The 16529-nt window shown below is 46.1% G+C and overlaps 1 protein-coding gene across 2 annotated transcripts in view; it reads right to left on the bottom strand.

Annotated features, from left to right (window-relative positions):
* LOC134933696 (aldo-keto reductase family 1 member C1-like) overlaps positions 1–16172 on the bottom strand; it is a 243009-nt gene extending 226837 nt beyond the window's left edge. For both annotated transcript variants that reach the window (XM_063929078.1, XM_063929077.1), the window contains exon 1: positions 16060–16172. In XM_063929078.1, the coding sequence (XP_063785148.1) occupies positions 16060–16146 (87 nt within the window). In that variant the 5' untranslated portion in view covers positions 16147–16172. The remainder of the gene's footprint in view (positions 1–16059) is intronic.
* Positions 16173–16529: the final 357 nt, after the last annotated feature.

Genomic DNA, 16529 nt, shown 5'->3' on the forward strand with positions numbered 1-16529 from the left:
ATATACAATTCCCCCACAGTGCCAGATATACAATGCCCCCACAGTGCCAGATATACAATGCCCCCACTGTGCCAGATATACAATGCCCCCACAATGCCAGATATACAATTCCCCCACAGTGCCAGATATACAATGCCCCCACAATGCCAGATATACAATTCCCCCACAGTGCCAGATATACAATTCCCCCACAGTGCCAGATATACAATGCCCCCACTGTGCCAGATATACAATGCCCCCAGTGTGCCAGAGATACAATGCCCCCACTGTGCCAGATATACAATGCCCCCACAGTGCCAGATATACAATTCCCCCAGAGTGCCAGATATACAATTCCCCCAGAGTGCCAGATATACAATGCCCCCACTGTGCCAGATATACAATGCCCCCACTGTGCCAGATATACAATTCCCCCAGAGTGCCAGATATACAATGCCCCCACAGTGCCAGATATACAATTCCCCCCTGTGCCAGATATACATTGCCCCACTGTGCGCTCATTGCCCCCCACCCCTTACCGCTGGCTCTGTTTCTTCTATGTGAGGGGAGGAGAGCGTAGCATAGCGTCTCTCTTGCCCCTCAATTCTCTTTGATGCCCGGTCTCCCTCTCCAACAGTGGCGGGGTCAATCTGAAATGATGCGCCGGTTCGTTAGCCAATCAGAGCTCGCGGACCGGCAGCCAATCAGGAGCCGCGGCTGCCGGTCCATGAGCTCTGATTGGCTAGTAAACCGGTGCCTTATTCAGATTAACCCTGCCGCCGCCGATGGAGAGTGAGACCGGGCATCAAAGAGAATTGAGGGGCAGGAGAGGCACTGCGCTGCGCTCTCATCCCCTCACACAGAACGAAGCCAGCGGAATGCAGTATTGTGGACGGCCCGGCGGTACGGCGTACCGGCTGGGAATTTCTTACAATAATGTGGATGGCAACTGGCTCAGTGCACGGTTTGATTTGCTGTCTCACATAGGACCAATTCTGATTATTATGGTGTGGAGTTTGTATGTTCTTTCCATGTTTTTTGTGTTTTCTCTTGGTTTTTCCCACAGTCCAAAACATACTCAAGCAAGGACTTTGTCCATAGCCCTCCTAAATGCTGCCCCCTGATCAATGGTGGTGTATAGCTGGGGTGATATAAAGATCAGTGAGGTCACTCTGTCTCCTCCTCAGAATCCTCCTGAGCTCCGTGTGTCTGTGGCTTCTGCTGCTGCAGGGTAAGGTCTGTGATCTGATTGGCGCTCTGAGTCAGTGAGAGCCAATCAGAGCTAGCAGTGGGCACTGTTGCCTAGCAGCAGCCTAGAGAGGGGAGGGGGTGAGGGGACTGGCTGAGCAGGCATAGCTATTTGGAATTAGAAAAAAACAAGCCACCATCGGAAGACCATCGAATGACTATCATTCGATGGTGAAAAACATCGGGAGGGCACCATTAAATGCTAAAAATACTACCATCGAAACAAAAACATTGATGGTTCGGAAACATCGACCATCGATGTCCGTCCCTAGTAGGAGTACAGTGCATAATTTTGCTGACCACCAGTATATAATATATAGCAGTACGGTACAGTAGGCCACTGCTCTACCTACCTCTGTGTCGTCAAGTATACTATCCATCCATACCTGTGGTGCATTTCAGTTTTGCACAGTTTGCTGACCACCAGTATATAATATATAGCAGTACGGTACAGTAGTCCACTGCTCTACCTCTGTGTCGTCAAGTATACTATCCATCCATACCTGTGGTGCATTTCAGTTGTGCGCAGTATATATAGTAGTAGGCCATTGCTATTGATATATTACTGGCATATAATTCCACACATTAAAAAATGGAGAACAAAAATGTGGAGGGTAAAATAGGGAAAGATCAAGATCCACTTCCACCTCATGCTGAAGCTGCTGCCACTAGTCATGGCCGAGTCGATGAAATGCCATCAACGTCGTCTGCCAAGGCCGATGCCCAATGTCATAGTAGAGAGCATGTAAAATCCAAAACACTAAAGTTTAGTAAAATGACCCAAAAATCTAAAATAAAAGCGTCTAAGGAGAAGCGTAAACTTGCCAATATGCCATTTACGATACGGAGTGGCAAGGAACGGCTGAGGCCCTGGCCTATGTTCATGGCTAGTGGTTCAGCTTCACATGAGGATGGAAGCACTCATCCTCTCGCTAGAAAACTGCAGTGCCACTCCTAGATGGGCCAGGTGTTTGTGTCGGCCACTTGGGTCGCTTAGCTTAATCACACAGCTACCTCATTGCGCCTCTTTATTTCTTTGCATCATGTGCTGTTTGGGGACTATTTTTTTGAAGTGCCATCCTGTCTGACACTGCAGTGCCACTCCTAGATGGGCCAGGTGTTTGTGTCGGCCACTTGGGTCGCTTAGCTTAGTCATCCAGCGACCTCGGTGCAAATTTTAGGACTAAAAATAATATTGTGAGGTGTGAGGTGTTCAGAATAGACTGAAAATAAGTGGAAATTATGGTTATTGAGGTTAATAATACTATGGGATCAAAATGACCCCCAAATTCTATGATTTAAGCTGTTTTTGAGGGTTTTTTGTAAAAAAAAACGGAATCCAAAACACACCCGAATCCGACAAAAAATTTTCAGGGAGGTTTTGCCAAAACGCGTCCGAATCCAAAACACGGCCGCGGAACCGAATCCAAAACCAAAACACAAAACCCGAAAAAATTCCGGTGCACATCACTAATCCGTGCATCAGCCTGCTATCTACAGTATATATATAAATATATACACTGCTCAAAAAAATAAAGGGAACACTAAAATAACACATCCTAGATCTGAATGAATGAAATATTCTTATTAAATACTTTGTTCTTTACATAGTTGAATGTGCTGACAACAAAATCACACAAAAATTAACAATGGAAATCAAATTTATTAACCCATGGAGGTCTGGATTTGGAGTCACCCTCAAAATTAAAGTGGAAAAACACACTACAGGCTGATCCAACTTTGATGTAATGTCCTTAAAACAAGTCAAAATGAGGCTCAGTAGTGTGTGTGGCTTCCACGTGCCTGTATGACCTCCCTACAACCCACACAAGGGGCTCAGGTAGTGCAGCTCATCCAGGATGGCACATCAGTGCGAGCTGTGGCAAGAAGGTTTGCTGTGTCTGTCAGCGTAGTGTCCAGAGCATGGAGGCGCTACCAGGAGACAGGCCAGTACATCAGGAGACGTGGAGGAGGCAGTAGGAGGGCAACAACCCAGCAGCAGGACCGCTACCTCCACCTTTGTGCAAGGAGGAACAGGAGGAGCACTGCCAGAGCCCTGCAAAATGACCTCCAGCAAGCCACAAATGTGCATGTGTCTACTCAAATGATCAGAAACAGACTCCATGAGGGTGGCATGAGGGCCTGACGTCCACAGGTGGGGGTTGTGCTTACAGCCCAACACCGTGCAGACTACTGATCTCTCCCGGTGTAACCCAGGCACATATACTACTGATCTCTCCTGGTGTAACCCAGGCACATATACTACTGCTCTCTCCCGGTGTAACCCAGGCACATATACTACTGCTCTCTCCAGGTGTAACCCAGGCACATATACTACTGCTCTCTCCTGGTGTGCAGACGTATGTGCAGGAGCTCCTGAGCTCCAGAGCCTAGCAGTGCAGCAGAGTGAGAGTGCCCGCCCCCCTGCAGGATTCCTGGGCAGGAGTTGCTGCTCTTAGCAGGGGAAGAGTGGAAGTTTCAGCAGGTGGATGGCCTGGGCCCGGGGCTGATGCCTTCGGGTCCCAGAGGTATGAAGAAGGGGCAGGCATCCCTCACGTCACCCCCTTCCCCAGCTGTAGGGGTTGGGGGACAGGAAGGGATGGTGGAATCAGCCAGCCAGCCATGGATTACAAGGAGTACCAGCAGTGTTGCCAGAGCCCCTGTGAAGCAGCAGGGACTGGCTGGAAGATTGTGTACACCTAAGCCTGTGGAAGGCACCTCTGCCAGTAAGATTAGTGGTGGGGATGGTACAGTCGCCGCAGCGGCTGAGCCTCCAGGCAAGGAAGGGGTTAATGTCAATGTAACAGAAGATATCTCAGATGCAGAGGACTCAGACTGTGATGATGATGTTTCAGAGAAAGATTACTGGGTCCATTTAGGCCTAAAGGAATTAATGGCAGAAGCTGCTAAACTTAAATCCCGGTATTATGCTCGCAAGAGAAAATGTAATACAATTGCCAATTTGGAGCGGGTCAGGATCCAGGGTGAAATGGATGAAATACAAGCAACCATGTGCAATATAAAGGCCAGAATAACATCTCTAAAGGAATCTGAAGGAAAGAAAAAAAAGGCAAAAGTTTCCAAACCAGCAGGGAAGGAGTTAACTGCAGTGCATAGAATTCAGGTTACACCCTCATCAAAGGAGTTGATTCACCTGGAGAAGGAAGAGGGTGTGGAGATGGAAGAATCCCCAGCTATTGATGAGCTCCAGAGTGTGCCTGTCCAGGAAGAGGCTGTGGTTTTTCTGGATACAGCATGATCGGCTGCTATGGAGATGGAAGCAGAGGCGAGGGGAGCAGATGGTGGCTCGGGAATCCCTGGTGGCGCACCATGCAAGATAAGATCTGTGCAGGTGTTGTCAGGAGGGGATTCCCGGGGGTTACCCGTGGCTTCCAAGGTGCCGGGCAATGGTAGCAGTAATGAAAATGCTGTTATAGGTGACAAGCCGGTGAGGACCGGAGGGCAGGGCCCGGCGTCGGGTCTATGCAGGGCGCAGGGTGGCATGGAGGATGAGCCTGTTAACATTTTGCTTGAATCTGATGCAGGTCCTAGTGTAATTGTGCAGGCTGTGTCCAAAGAAGTGCAGGGAGGTGTGGGAATGGCAGTGAGGAAAACTGTAATAACTGATGGTTTGGCTCAAGGTCTGCCAGCTCTAGATCCAGAGATGCTGGTGAGAAAGTAGTTGCAGAGTCAATGTATGGGAACATTCCAGCTCCTGCCAGGGTGAAGGAAGCATTGTCGTTAATCAGTACAGAAGTAAAGAAAAATAATTCTAAAGACATTCCAGAAGGAAAGGATAAAAATGTGGGGGGGAAACTGCAAAGTGAAAATGTCGATTTAGCTCCTCTTGTTTCTTTTTTAGTGACAGAGGGTGGAGGAAGTGAGGGCAAGCCTAACCCTGAAGAAATGACTTATGCACAGAAGGCGGCAGATATTGGGAAAAATTCTTGAAATAAGGATACAAGATTTGGTGGTGGTAGTGGTGGCCAGAGAGTGAGACGGAACCTAGTACAGTTTAGGTGGGTGGGTGATGGTGACCCCCCACCTAAGACTGATTTTCTAAGGTTAATTTTTTCTCTTGGGGTTACTTACAGAGATTTATATGCCTGTATTCACCCTATAAAATCTGTTGAGTATGATGTCAGCTTTTATAATAAGGAAACATTGTTTATTTTTTGGAGAAAGTGGTCTGAAAACAAGGACAAGAATGGTTACTGTAAGTATGAGGCGGATTTGATGGAGAAGCAAAATGACATAAAAGTGACCATCTTGGTCCGCAATTAATCCATACCTGTGGAAGATATCAGGTTATGGTTAAGCAGGCAATGTGAATTGCAATCCGACATCAGGAAAACGGACCACACAATGGGAGTGTGGGGAGGTGCTTGGTTGGCCAGTGTACGTCTGTATCCTGGGGAGACCGGTGTGCGCCATATTCCATCTGCTCCGTCCATAGGTCGAGACCGGGTGCAGATATTTTATACTGGTCAACCAAGGACATGTTTTAAGTGTAGTGAGGCTGGCCACCTCAGTGGTGACTGTGGGGGTGTGAAATGTTCGATGTGTGGGGAGAGTGGACATACATCTAGAACATGTAATAAGGTGAAATGTAACCTTTGTGGGGAGATGGGACATCCCTACAGTCGTTGCCCCATGGCAAATCATAACAACAGGGGTTGCATTAATTTTGAGGAAGGTAGTAGTTCAGAAATGAGAATTACTAGGGGGGGAGTAGTTAAAGTGAACAAAGAGAAAGAGATGTTATGGAAAATTGGAAAAATAGTGTCAGAAGGAAGCAAAGTTCAGCCTCAGGCCCAATTCCAGCCTCAATCCCAGTCCCAATCCTGGTTTCAGGTGGGAAAAAAGGTGTAAAAACAACAAAGAGGAAAGTGGAGGAAGAGATGATTCTTTCAAATAGGTTTGGAGTATTGACAGATGAGGAAGATGAGGGAGAAGTGGTTCTAGAAAAAGGGGAACCAAGACTTAAAACTAAAAGACAGAGAAGAAAGAACAAAGAAAGGAAAGAAGTAATTAAGATGGTAGGGAAGAGAAGGAGGGAGGAGGGAGAAGGGAATGCAGATAGTGAAATAGAGGATGTTGCAGCAGAAAGTTTAGAGTGGGATCCAATAGGGATTGAATTGGAGCAAAGAAAAGCGGAGGAGGAGTTTGGGAAACCACTGTTTGAGGATGAGGAGGTAGGTGTGGAGGTGGTTGCTGCTGAGGAAGTGATGGTGATAGGGAAAGAGGCAGAGAGTGAATCTGAGAGTCAGATCAATCAAAATAATGAGTCTGGCCCTGGGTCACTAGATGCAAGGGAACCCCCTGACCCTGGTCCTAAAGTGGCTGGTGTGGATGTGGTTGTGATTGAGGAAGTGAATGGGGTGGCATGTATGGACTGTGGTGTTGGTGGTGGGGGTGGTGGGGTGGTGGTGATAACTAGAGTAATGTATGTGCATAGTCCATTTCAACAATCTGGAACCATGGATCCCCATCCTATTCGATGTGCCACAATGAATGTGGCTTCCGTGTTATCCGTACGTGCTCGGTATCTGGCTTTTGAGTTTTTTGACAACCAGGACATGGACATCTTGTTCTTACAAGAGACCCGGATCAACAGATTAGCAGCCCTTCACAAAGCTAAAAGTGAGTGGAGGCGCGGGCCCTCTTTTTGGTTTCTTGCTGCTGAGCCATACGGTGGGGTGGCGGTACTTTTTACTGACATGGTAACCGTGCGCAAGGTTGTTGAGTTACAAGTGGGAAGGTGTATGATTTTGGATGTCACTTTAAGAGGACATAACCTTAGGCTTATCAATATCTATGGTCCCCAGTCTCGCTGGGATAGGAAATGTCTTTTTGAAATGGTTAAACCCTTTCTTTTCACGGCCCAGCAAGTCATCTTTGGGGGCGATTTCAACGCCATTATTAGGCCAAAAGACAGGGAAGGCTCCAGAGGACTGAGGCTGGGCTATGATGAGAATTTTTTAGTAAGTATGGCTAGTCAGGCAGGTATGGTTGATGTACACATTAAACATCAACCAGACCTCACGGGTTACACTTACTTTTGTGGTCAGCGCAGATCTAGAATAGACAGGTTTTTTGTTAAGGAGTCCTCAAGCACTTTACCTTCAGAGGTAAAGTTTGTAGAGTTCTCAGATCACGGGTACTTAAGTTTTGTTTTGAATGCCTCGCAATCCTTTCAGAAAGGAAGGGGTCTGTGGCGTCTGAATGCTGAGCTTCTCAAGGAAGAGGAAGTGAGACAGTCTTTCAGGGAGTTTTGTTAGGCGCAGGAGTCACTGTTGGAGGCTGGTTGGAGTAGATCGGAGTGGTGGGAGGAAGTAAAAAAGAGAGCCCGAAGTCTTTTCAGGAGGCTAGTAGTCAAAAGAAACTTGGTTAAAAAAAATACCTACTATACTCTAAGAAGGAGATTAGATTTCCTGATCTCTGAACAGGGGGATAGTGGGGAAATCTCCCGGGTGAAATCACAGATGAGAGAACATCAGTATAGCCGTCTATCTTCTTTGATTTTGGAGAGGGATTACGGAAAGTACCACTCCCCGGATCCCTACCAGTGTTGTAGAAGGGGGATTGATGTTAAAGATATAAGAGGGCTTGTTGATGGAGAGGGTGTGCTTCAGAAGGGTGAGGAAGGCATCCTAAAAGTCATCAGGTCCTATTACGCTGAACTCTTGTCTGCGAAGGCACTTGACAGAGAAACGATGGAGGCATTTCTGAGGGAGACACCTGGTCTTGCGGAGCCAGATGCTTCTTTTGACTGTTTGAACAGCGAAATAGGTGTGGAGGAGGTCAGAGAGGTAATTGGTGGGTTAACTCCCCAAAAATCTCCAGGACTAGATGGTTTTACAGCTGAATTCTATAAAGAATTCTCAGATATCCTGGCTCCTCGTCTTACGGAAGTATATAATACTAGCCTGGGTGAGGGTGAACTCCCTCCTTCCATGAGACAGTCAGCTCTTATTTTGCTGTCCAAAGGTAAGGACCCGGTCCATATTGAGAACTGGCGCCCCATCGCTCTTCTCAATACGGACAGAAAGATTCTGGCAAAAATCTTTTTCAACAGGCTAAGGGAATTTTCAGAGCTTGTACTTTCGCCTTCCCAGCACTGTACTGTAAAGGGCCGCAGTACCTTTACTGCTGTCCTTGGTGTCCGGGAGGCTCTTGAAAGGTGCAGGGCTGGAAAGTTGAATAAGTTTCTGCTGGCATTGGATCAGTCTAAGGCTTTTAGTCGGGTCAATCATGAGTACCTGTGGGCCTTACTTGAAAGGTATGGTTTCCCTATAAGGGCGGTAAATTGGTTGAAAGTTTTGTATAAAAAGGCCGAGAGCTTCCCACTTGTGAATGGTTGGGTAGGGCCTGCATTTCCAGTAGACTCTGGTGTTCGTTAGTGGTGTCCCCTGAGCCCTCTATTGTACGTGTTTGCAATCGATCCTTTTATAAGAAGGGTTGAGGGCGGCATGTTGGAAGGGGTGCAGCTGAACCCAGAGTTTCCTTTGAGTGTAGTAGCCTATGCTGATGATGTCACAGCAGTGGCGTAAGTTCGTCACAGTCGCCCGGAGGCAAGATAAATATTGGTGCCCCCCTATTTCCTATATTAAGATAAATATATGTATGTGTGCGTGTATATATATATATATATATGTGTGTATATATGTCTCTGTGTGTGTGTGTGTGTGTGTGTGTGTGTGTGTGTGTGTGTGTGTGTGTGTGTGTGTGTGTGTGTGTATATATGGAGTGTTCTGAAAAAAAAAATATATACTATATTTATACATTTAATTGTCTTTTATTTTAAATCACACATTTCTTAGCAGTCATACCCAGGATTAGAACCCATGACCTGTTACACTAACAGCAGACACTTTACTGATGGAGTTATTTGCTCCTGTAGAGGAAGCATGAGAATTCTAACTATATGAAGTTACGTGTAATTGTCAGAGAAGTAGCTTCATATAGTTAGAATTCTCATATTTCCTATACAGGAGCAAATAGCTTCATCAGTAAGGTGTCTGCTTCCAGTGTAATAGGTTGTGGTTTCTAATCCTGGGTATGACACTTGTAAAATGTGTATATTCAGTATAATAAAAAGGGTGTGATTTGTAAGGTGCAGGGACCAGTGAGGAAGTCGGCCACTGAAAAGACAGCGGCAGCTATCAATTAACTTAATTCAATGGTGTCACAGAAAGGGAGGAGAGGTGCCCCCCTTCAGAGCAGGAGCCCGGCGGCAGATGACTTCGGTGGCAGAGGCACGTGATGTAGACCAACTGATCATGGAATATTCAAGTGCTTCGGGTTCCATAATCAATCAGGACAAGTGTGAAGTTTTCTGGATGGGGGAGGAAGGCAACGAGTTTGATCTTCCGGACAGCCTCCCCAGGGCCAGTCAATGTATAAAAATCTTGGGCATCAAATTTGATCATGGTGACTATGCAAGTACAAATTGGGTCGGGAAACTGGATGGTGCAAACCGTAAAGTAAAGAGCTGGATAGGATGGAAGATCTCTCTGAGGGAAAAGGTGGACCTGTGTAAAACTTACCTGATCCAAATGTTTTTGTATGTCAGCTGTGTATGTTTTTTGCCGCAATCTTTGTGGACTAGAATGAATTCCTTGTTTTTTCTGCTTTTGTGGGGGAACAAGATGAACATTGTGAAAAGAGGTATCACTTACAGACCAAGGGCAGAAGGGGGCTTGGATATGGTAAACCCCATAGCCTTCTTTGTAACAGCTTTTTTAAAGCTAATTGTCGGTGGTCTCTGCTTAGAGACGCCCCCTCGGTGGGTAAATGGCTTTAGGGAATGGGTGTCTCCCTTTATTAGAGTATGGCTACAGGATGGCAGACTGAGAATTTTTCGGGCTCAGAGAGGCTACCTCCCGATCTATGTGATCGTGTGTCTGAAAGTGATTAGGCGATGGGGCCTGCAGGTGGGTGATATAAGAGATCTCTCAAGAAAGGAGTTGGGGAAGAGGGTCTTGTGTTCCCACTTTTATGTCCCATTGGCCCTGAAAGACTGCCCAGGTAATGTTCTCACAGAAGAATTGAATCTGGTAAATTCCTAGAGGGTACCTCTAAAGTTTAGGGATATTGCCTGGTTCTTTTTTCAAGGGAGGCTTTATGTTAGGGGAAACATCAAATTTAGAAGTGCCGATGAACGTGTTTGCCCACGGGAGGAATGTCAAGGGGAGGAGGAGACCATGGATCACTTCTTCTGTGGATGTCCCTCTAACATAAAGGTTTACAAAACAGTGTCGGGTGCCATAGGCATCCCTTGCCTTTCGGGGCTCAGTTACCCGGAATGGGTTTACGGGGCATTCAAAGGGTATGGGGGCTTTGATTTAAGCACAATTTTTTTTAGTCAGCTTAGCGGTTAGGTTCCACACGTGGCAGGCACGGTGTCTGGTTAGTTTGAGAGGAAAAGTCCTTCCCTGTGAAGAGGTGGTGGGCCGTATTCTTCATGAGGTGAGTCGGATGATGGATCTGGAGAAGAAGAGATTGGACACTGTCAGCTGGTCCAGATTGTGGCGCCAGTTGAAACCCCCTTAGTGGGTGGTGGAAGATTTCCTCTTTTCAGTCTCAGGTTCTTTTCTGTCCTGGTCACTTTTTCTCAGCTGATTAGGTTTTGTTGTTTCATTTTTTTTAAAGAAGGGGTTTGCATACACCTTAAAATATGCAGATGTGTTACTCTAGTTATAATTATTTGTTGGTAGTCCGATATGTATGGAGGGTGAAAGGTATGAATGAAGGTAGGATTGTGGATAAATGTGGGAGTGTATGGAAGTGGAGGGTTTATGATAGATGGATAAATGTGTGTTAAATGTTGAGTCAGCAAAGTGGGGAATGTTGGGGGAGTTTCCCTGAAATGGATTCACAGAAATTATGTGGATCAAGGAAAATGTTTAAAATGAAAGTATGATAAAGTGATGGAAAAACGTATTTGAGTTATGTAAACGGTAAATATCATGATGTAATGATCTCTATTTATTTGTTTATTATGTATATAATTGTAAATATGATTATAATGTTTATATTTTGTTATAAAATGGAAGCTGTGCATAAATAAAAACATGCCCAGACACATATACTACTGTTCTCTCCTGTGTAACCCAGGCACATATACTACTGCTCTCTCCCAGTGTAACTCAGGCACATATACACTACATCCCTTCTCACCTGGTGTAACTCAGGCACCTATACTACTGTTCTCTCCCGGTGTAACCCAGGCACATATACTACTGATCTCTCCTGGTGTAACCCAGGCACATATACTACTGCTCTCTCCCAGTGTAACTCAGGCACATATACTACTGTTCTCTCCCGGTGTAACTCAGGCACATATACTACTGTTCTCTCCTGGTGTAACCCAGACACATATACTACTGCTCTCTCCCAGTGTAACTCAGGCACATATACTACTGTTCTCTCCCGGTGTAACTCAGGCACATATACTACTGTTCTCTCCTGGTGTAACCCAGACACATATACTACTGTTCTCTCCTGGTGTAACCCAGGCACATATACTACTGTTCTCTCCTGGTGTAACCCAGGCACATATACTACTGTTCTCTCCTGGTGTAACCCAGGCACATATACTACTGTTCTCTACTGGTGTAACTCAGGCACATACACTACTACTCTCTCCTGGTGTAACCCAACATACACTACTGCTCTCTCCTGGTGTAACCCTGGCGCATATACTACTACTCTCTCCCAATGTAACCCAGACACATATACTACTGCTCTCTCCCAGTGTAACTCAGGCACATATACTACTGTTCTCTCCCGGTGTAACTCAGGCACATATACCACTGCTCTCTCCCAGTGTAACTCAGGCACATATACTACTGTTCTCTCCCGGTGTAACTCAGGCACATATACTACTGTTCTCTCCTGGTGTAACCCAGACACATATACTACTGTTCTCTCCTGGTGTAACCCAGGCACATATACTACTGTTCTCTCCCGGTGTAACTCAGGCACATATACTACTGTTCTCTCCTGGTGTAACCCAGGCACATATACTACTGTTCTCTCCTGGTGTAACTCAGGCACATACACTACTACTCTCTCCTGGTGTAACCCTGGCGCATATACTACTACTCTCTCCCAATGTAACCCAGGCACATATACTACTGTTCTCTCCCGGTGTAACCCAGGCACATATACTACTGATCTCTCCTGGTGTAACCCAGGCACATATACTACTGTTCTCTCCCGGTGTAACTCAGGCACATATACTACTGTTCTCTCCTGGTGTAACCCAGGCACATATACTACTGTTCTTTCCCGGTGTAACTCAGGCACATGTACTACTGTTCTCTCCCGGTGTAACCCAGGCACATATACTACTGTTCTCTCCTGGTGTAACTCAGGCACATACACTACTGCTCTCTCCTGGTGTAACCCAGGTACATATACTACTGCTCTCTCCTGGTGTAACCCAGGCACATATACTACTGCTCTCTCCCGGTGTAACCCAGGCACATATACTACTGTTCTCTCCCGGTGTAACCCAGGCACATATACTACTGCTCTCTCCCGGTGTAACCCAGGCACATATACTACTGTTCTCTCCTGGTGTAACCCAGGCACATATACTACTGCTCTCTCCCAGTGTAACCCAGGCACATATACTACTGTTCTCTCCTGGTGTAACCCAGGCACATATACTACTGCTCTCTCCCGGTGTAACCCAGGCACATATACTACTGTTCTCTCCCGGTGTAACCCAGGCACATATACTACTGTTCTCTCCCGGTGTAACCCAGGCACATATACTACTGCTCTCTCCTGGTGTAACCCAGGCACATATACTACTGTTCTCTCCTGGTGTAACCCAGACACATATACTACTGCTCTCTCCTGGTGTAACCCAGGCACATATACTACTGCTCTCTCCTGGTGTAACCCAGGCACATATACTACTGCTGTCTCCTGGTGTAACCCAGGCACATATACTACTGCTCTCTCCCGGTGTAACCCAGGCACATATACTACTGTTCTCTCCCGGTGTAACCCAGGCACATATACTACTGTTCTCTCCCGGTGTAACCCAGGCACATATACTACTGTTCTCTCCTGGTGTAACCCAGGTACATATACTACTGCTCTCTCCTGGTGTAACTCAGGCACATATACTACTGTTCTCTCCTGGTGTAACCCAGGCACATATACTACTGTTCTCTCCCGGTGTAACTCAGACACATATACTACTGTTCTCTCCTGGTGTAACCCAGGCACATATACTACTGTTCTCTCCTGGTGTAACCCAGGTACATATACTACTGCTCTCTCCTGGTGTAACTCAGGCACATACACTACTACTCTCTCCTGGTGTAACCCAGGTACATATACTACTGCTGTCTCCTGGTGTAACCCAGGCACATATACTACTGCTGTCTCCTGGTGTAACCCAGGCACATATACTACTGCTCTCTCCCGGTGTAACCCAGGCACATATACTACTGCTCTCTCCTGGTGTAACCCAGGCACATATACTACTGCTCTCTCCTGGTGTAACCCAGGCACATATACTACTGCTCTCTCCTGGTGTAACCCAGGCACATATACTACTGCTCTCTCCTGGTGTAACCCAGGCACATATACTACTGCTGTCTCCTGGTGTAACCCAGGCACATATACTACTGCTCTCTCCCGGTGTAACCCAGGCACATATACTACTGTTCTCTCCCGGTGTAACCCAGGCACATATACTACTGCTCTCTCCTGGTGTAACCCAGACACATATACTACTGCTCTCTCCTGGTGTAACCCAGGCACATATACTACTGCTCTCTCCTGGTGTAACCCAGGCACATATACTACTGCTGTCTCCTGGTGTAACCCAGGCACATATACTACTGCTCTCTCCCGGTGTAACCCAGGCACATATACTACTGTTCTCTCCCGGTGTAACCCAGGCACATATACTACTGTTCTCTCCCGGTGTAACCCAGGCACATATACTACTGCTCTCTCCTGGTGTAACCCAGGCACATATACTACTGTTCTCTCCCGGTGTAACCCAGGCACATATACTACTGCTCTCTCCTGGTGTAACCCAGGCACATATACTACTGTTCTCTCCTGGTGTAACCCAGACACATATACTACTGCTCTCTCCTGGTGTAACCCAGGCACATATACTACTGCTCTCTCCTGGTGTAACCCAGGCACATATACACTACATCCCTTCTCACCTGGTGTAACCCAGGCACATATACTACCTTAGGCCACAGTGTGTCTATTTGTTGCTTGGAACTGACAGGAATTGTTTCTATAGAAGTTCTCATCGCTGTCATTATTCTTCAGGTTTCCTTGGACTTTGCTATCCAGCGTATTATGGAAGATAGCAGTTTTGCTTTACACTATAAATTCCACTACTGACGCGCTGTTCCTATTTCCTGACCAGCGAGTGACATATGGATAATATTTATATTATATATTATATATTTATGTCATTTATGGATTTGGATTCTGAGTTTGGGTCCCTACAGAATAATATAGCAACGTTCCGACAATAATTATACCAGATAGCAGCATTAAGCAGTGATTGGCTAATGAAAGCCGTTCTGATTGGTGGGCTGCGGCACATGCTGTCGGTGTTACACCTTACTATACACATGGCTGGATCATTCACCAGTCACAGAGGATATAATGTTACTTGTGGAAGGATTGGATTTAAGGCGCTAATGGTTTTCAAATAAATGAATTATGAATATATTATGAGAATATGAATCCTGCTTTGCATATATTATGCTAAACTAGATGTTAGGAAATGGGTTAAATTAAAATATAGGGGGAGATGTACTAAGCCTTGGAGAGAGATAAAGGGGGTCTTTCCGACCTGATCGCACGCTAGGTTTTTTCGCTGCGGTGCGATCAGGTCAAAACTTTGTACGGGTACAAAGCGGATCGTTGCTGGGCGATGAATTTAAAGAAGAATCCATTCGCACGACTGATCGCAAGGAGATTGACAGGAAGAAGGTGTTTGTGGGTGGTAACTGACCGTTTTCTGGGAGTGTTTGGAAAAATGCAGGCGGGTCCAAGCATTTGCGGGGCGGGTCTATGACGTCAATTCCGGTCCCGGACAGGCTGATGTGATCGCAGCGTCTGAGTAAGTACTGGGCAACTCAGAAACTGCACAAAACTTTTTTGTACATGCAATCACACACTTGCAAAGCTAAAATACACTCCCCTATAGGCGGCGACTATCTGACTATCTGATTGCAGCGCTGCAAAAAGTAGCTAGCGAGCGATCAGCTCGGAATGACCCCCGAAGTACCAGCTTTATGACTATTGTAATAAAGCACTGTTCTGATTTGCGTTTTCCCAACAACAACTGATCTAATTTCCCATTGGCCCTTAAACTATCACAACCAGGAAACCTGGGCGGCCAAATGCAGATTACCGAGAGACAAGAAGTTACTGGTCATCACTCAGGGGCAGATATGTTAAGCCTGGTGAAGGGATAAAGTAGAAAGTGATAACACAGCAGCAAAAAGACTAATTTTAAACGTAACAGATATCCGTGCAGATTTATTAAGCCTGGTGAAGTGATAAGGTGGAAGGTGATAACGCACCAGCCAATCAGCTCCTAACTTCCATGTTACAGGCTGGGTTTGAAAAATGACAGTTAAGAGCTGATTGCCTGGTGCGTTATCACCTTCCACTTTATCACTTCACCAGGCTTAATAAATCTGGCCGGATATCTGTTACATTTAAAAAATAAATAAAAATTTTCCCATAAAACTTTATTGTTCTCCTTCGTAGTTAACTTGTATCTTTTAAGAAAAATGGTGAGAGAATTCAGGAGAGACTTACGTCAGGAGCAGCGTACGTTCCCAGTCCTAAAACAGGCATGGTGTTGCCATCATTGAGGGTGACACGGGTGTCCTTGGTGAGTGCCATGCTGCTGGCTGGGAGTGTGAGGGCAGCGTTCGGCTTACCTGGCTATATAGTTACTACTGTGTGCAATGTGCTGATAACAGCCGTGGGAGTGGCCACCGCTGACAAGCTAAACCTTGCCTGAGATTTCACACATGAATATTGAACAGGGGTTTCATTCATTTACTGAAAACGGCAAACTCATCACTAGATCTCTAAGGAGCGTTCCAAGCTTCACACATTAATGGCTGCTAATAAATATACAAGGAGCGTGCCGGGGGGGTCTCCACTTGCTAGGCAGCAACAATCGGGCGCTAGTTTTGTTACTATCAGTCCAAAATGTGAACAGTAACTGCAAAATACTTTCTCCATGTTGTACCTTACACAGGATTGCGTACGCATCAAAC

This window comes from Pseudophryne corroboree, chromosome 6, assembly GCF_028390025.1.
Source record: "Pseudophryne corroboree isolate aPseCor3 chromosome 6, aPseCor3.hap2, whole genome shotgun sequence".
In the NCBI taxonomy this organism is placed as follows: Eukaryota; Metazoa; Chordata; class Amphibia; order Anura; family Myobatrachidae; genus Pseudophryne; species Pseudophryne corroboree.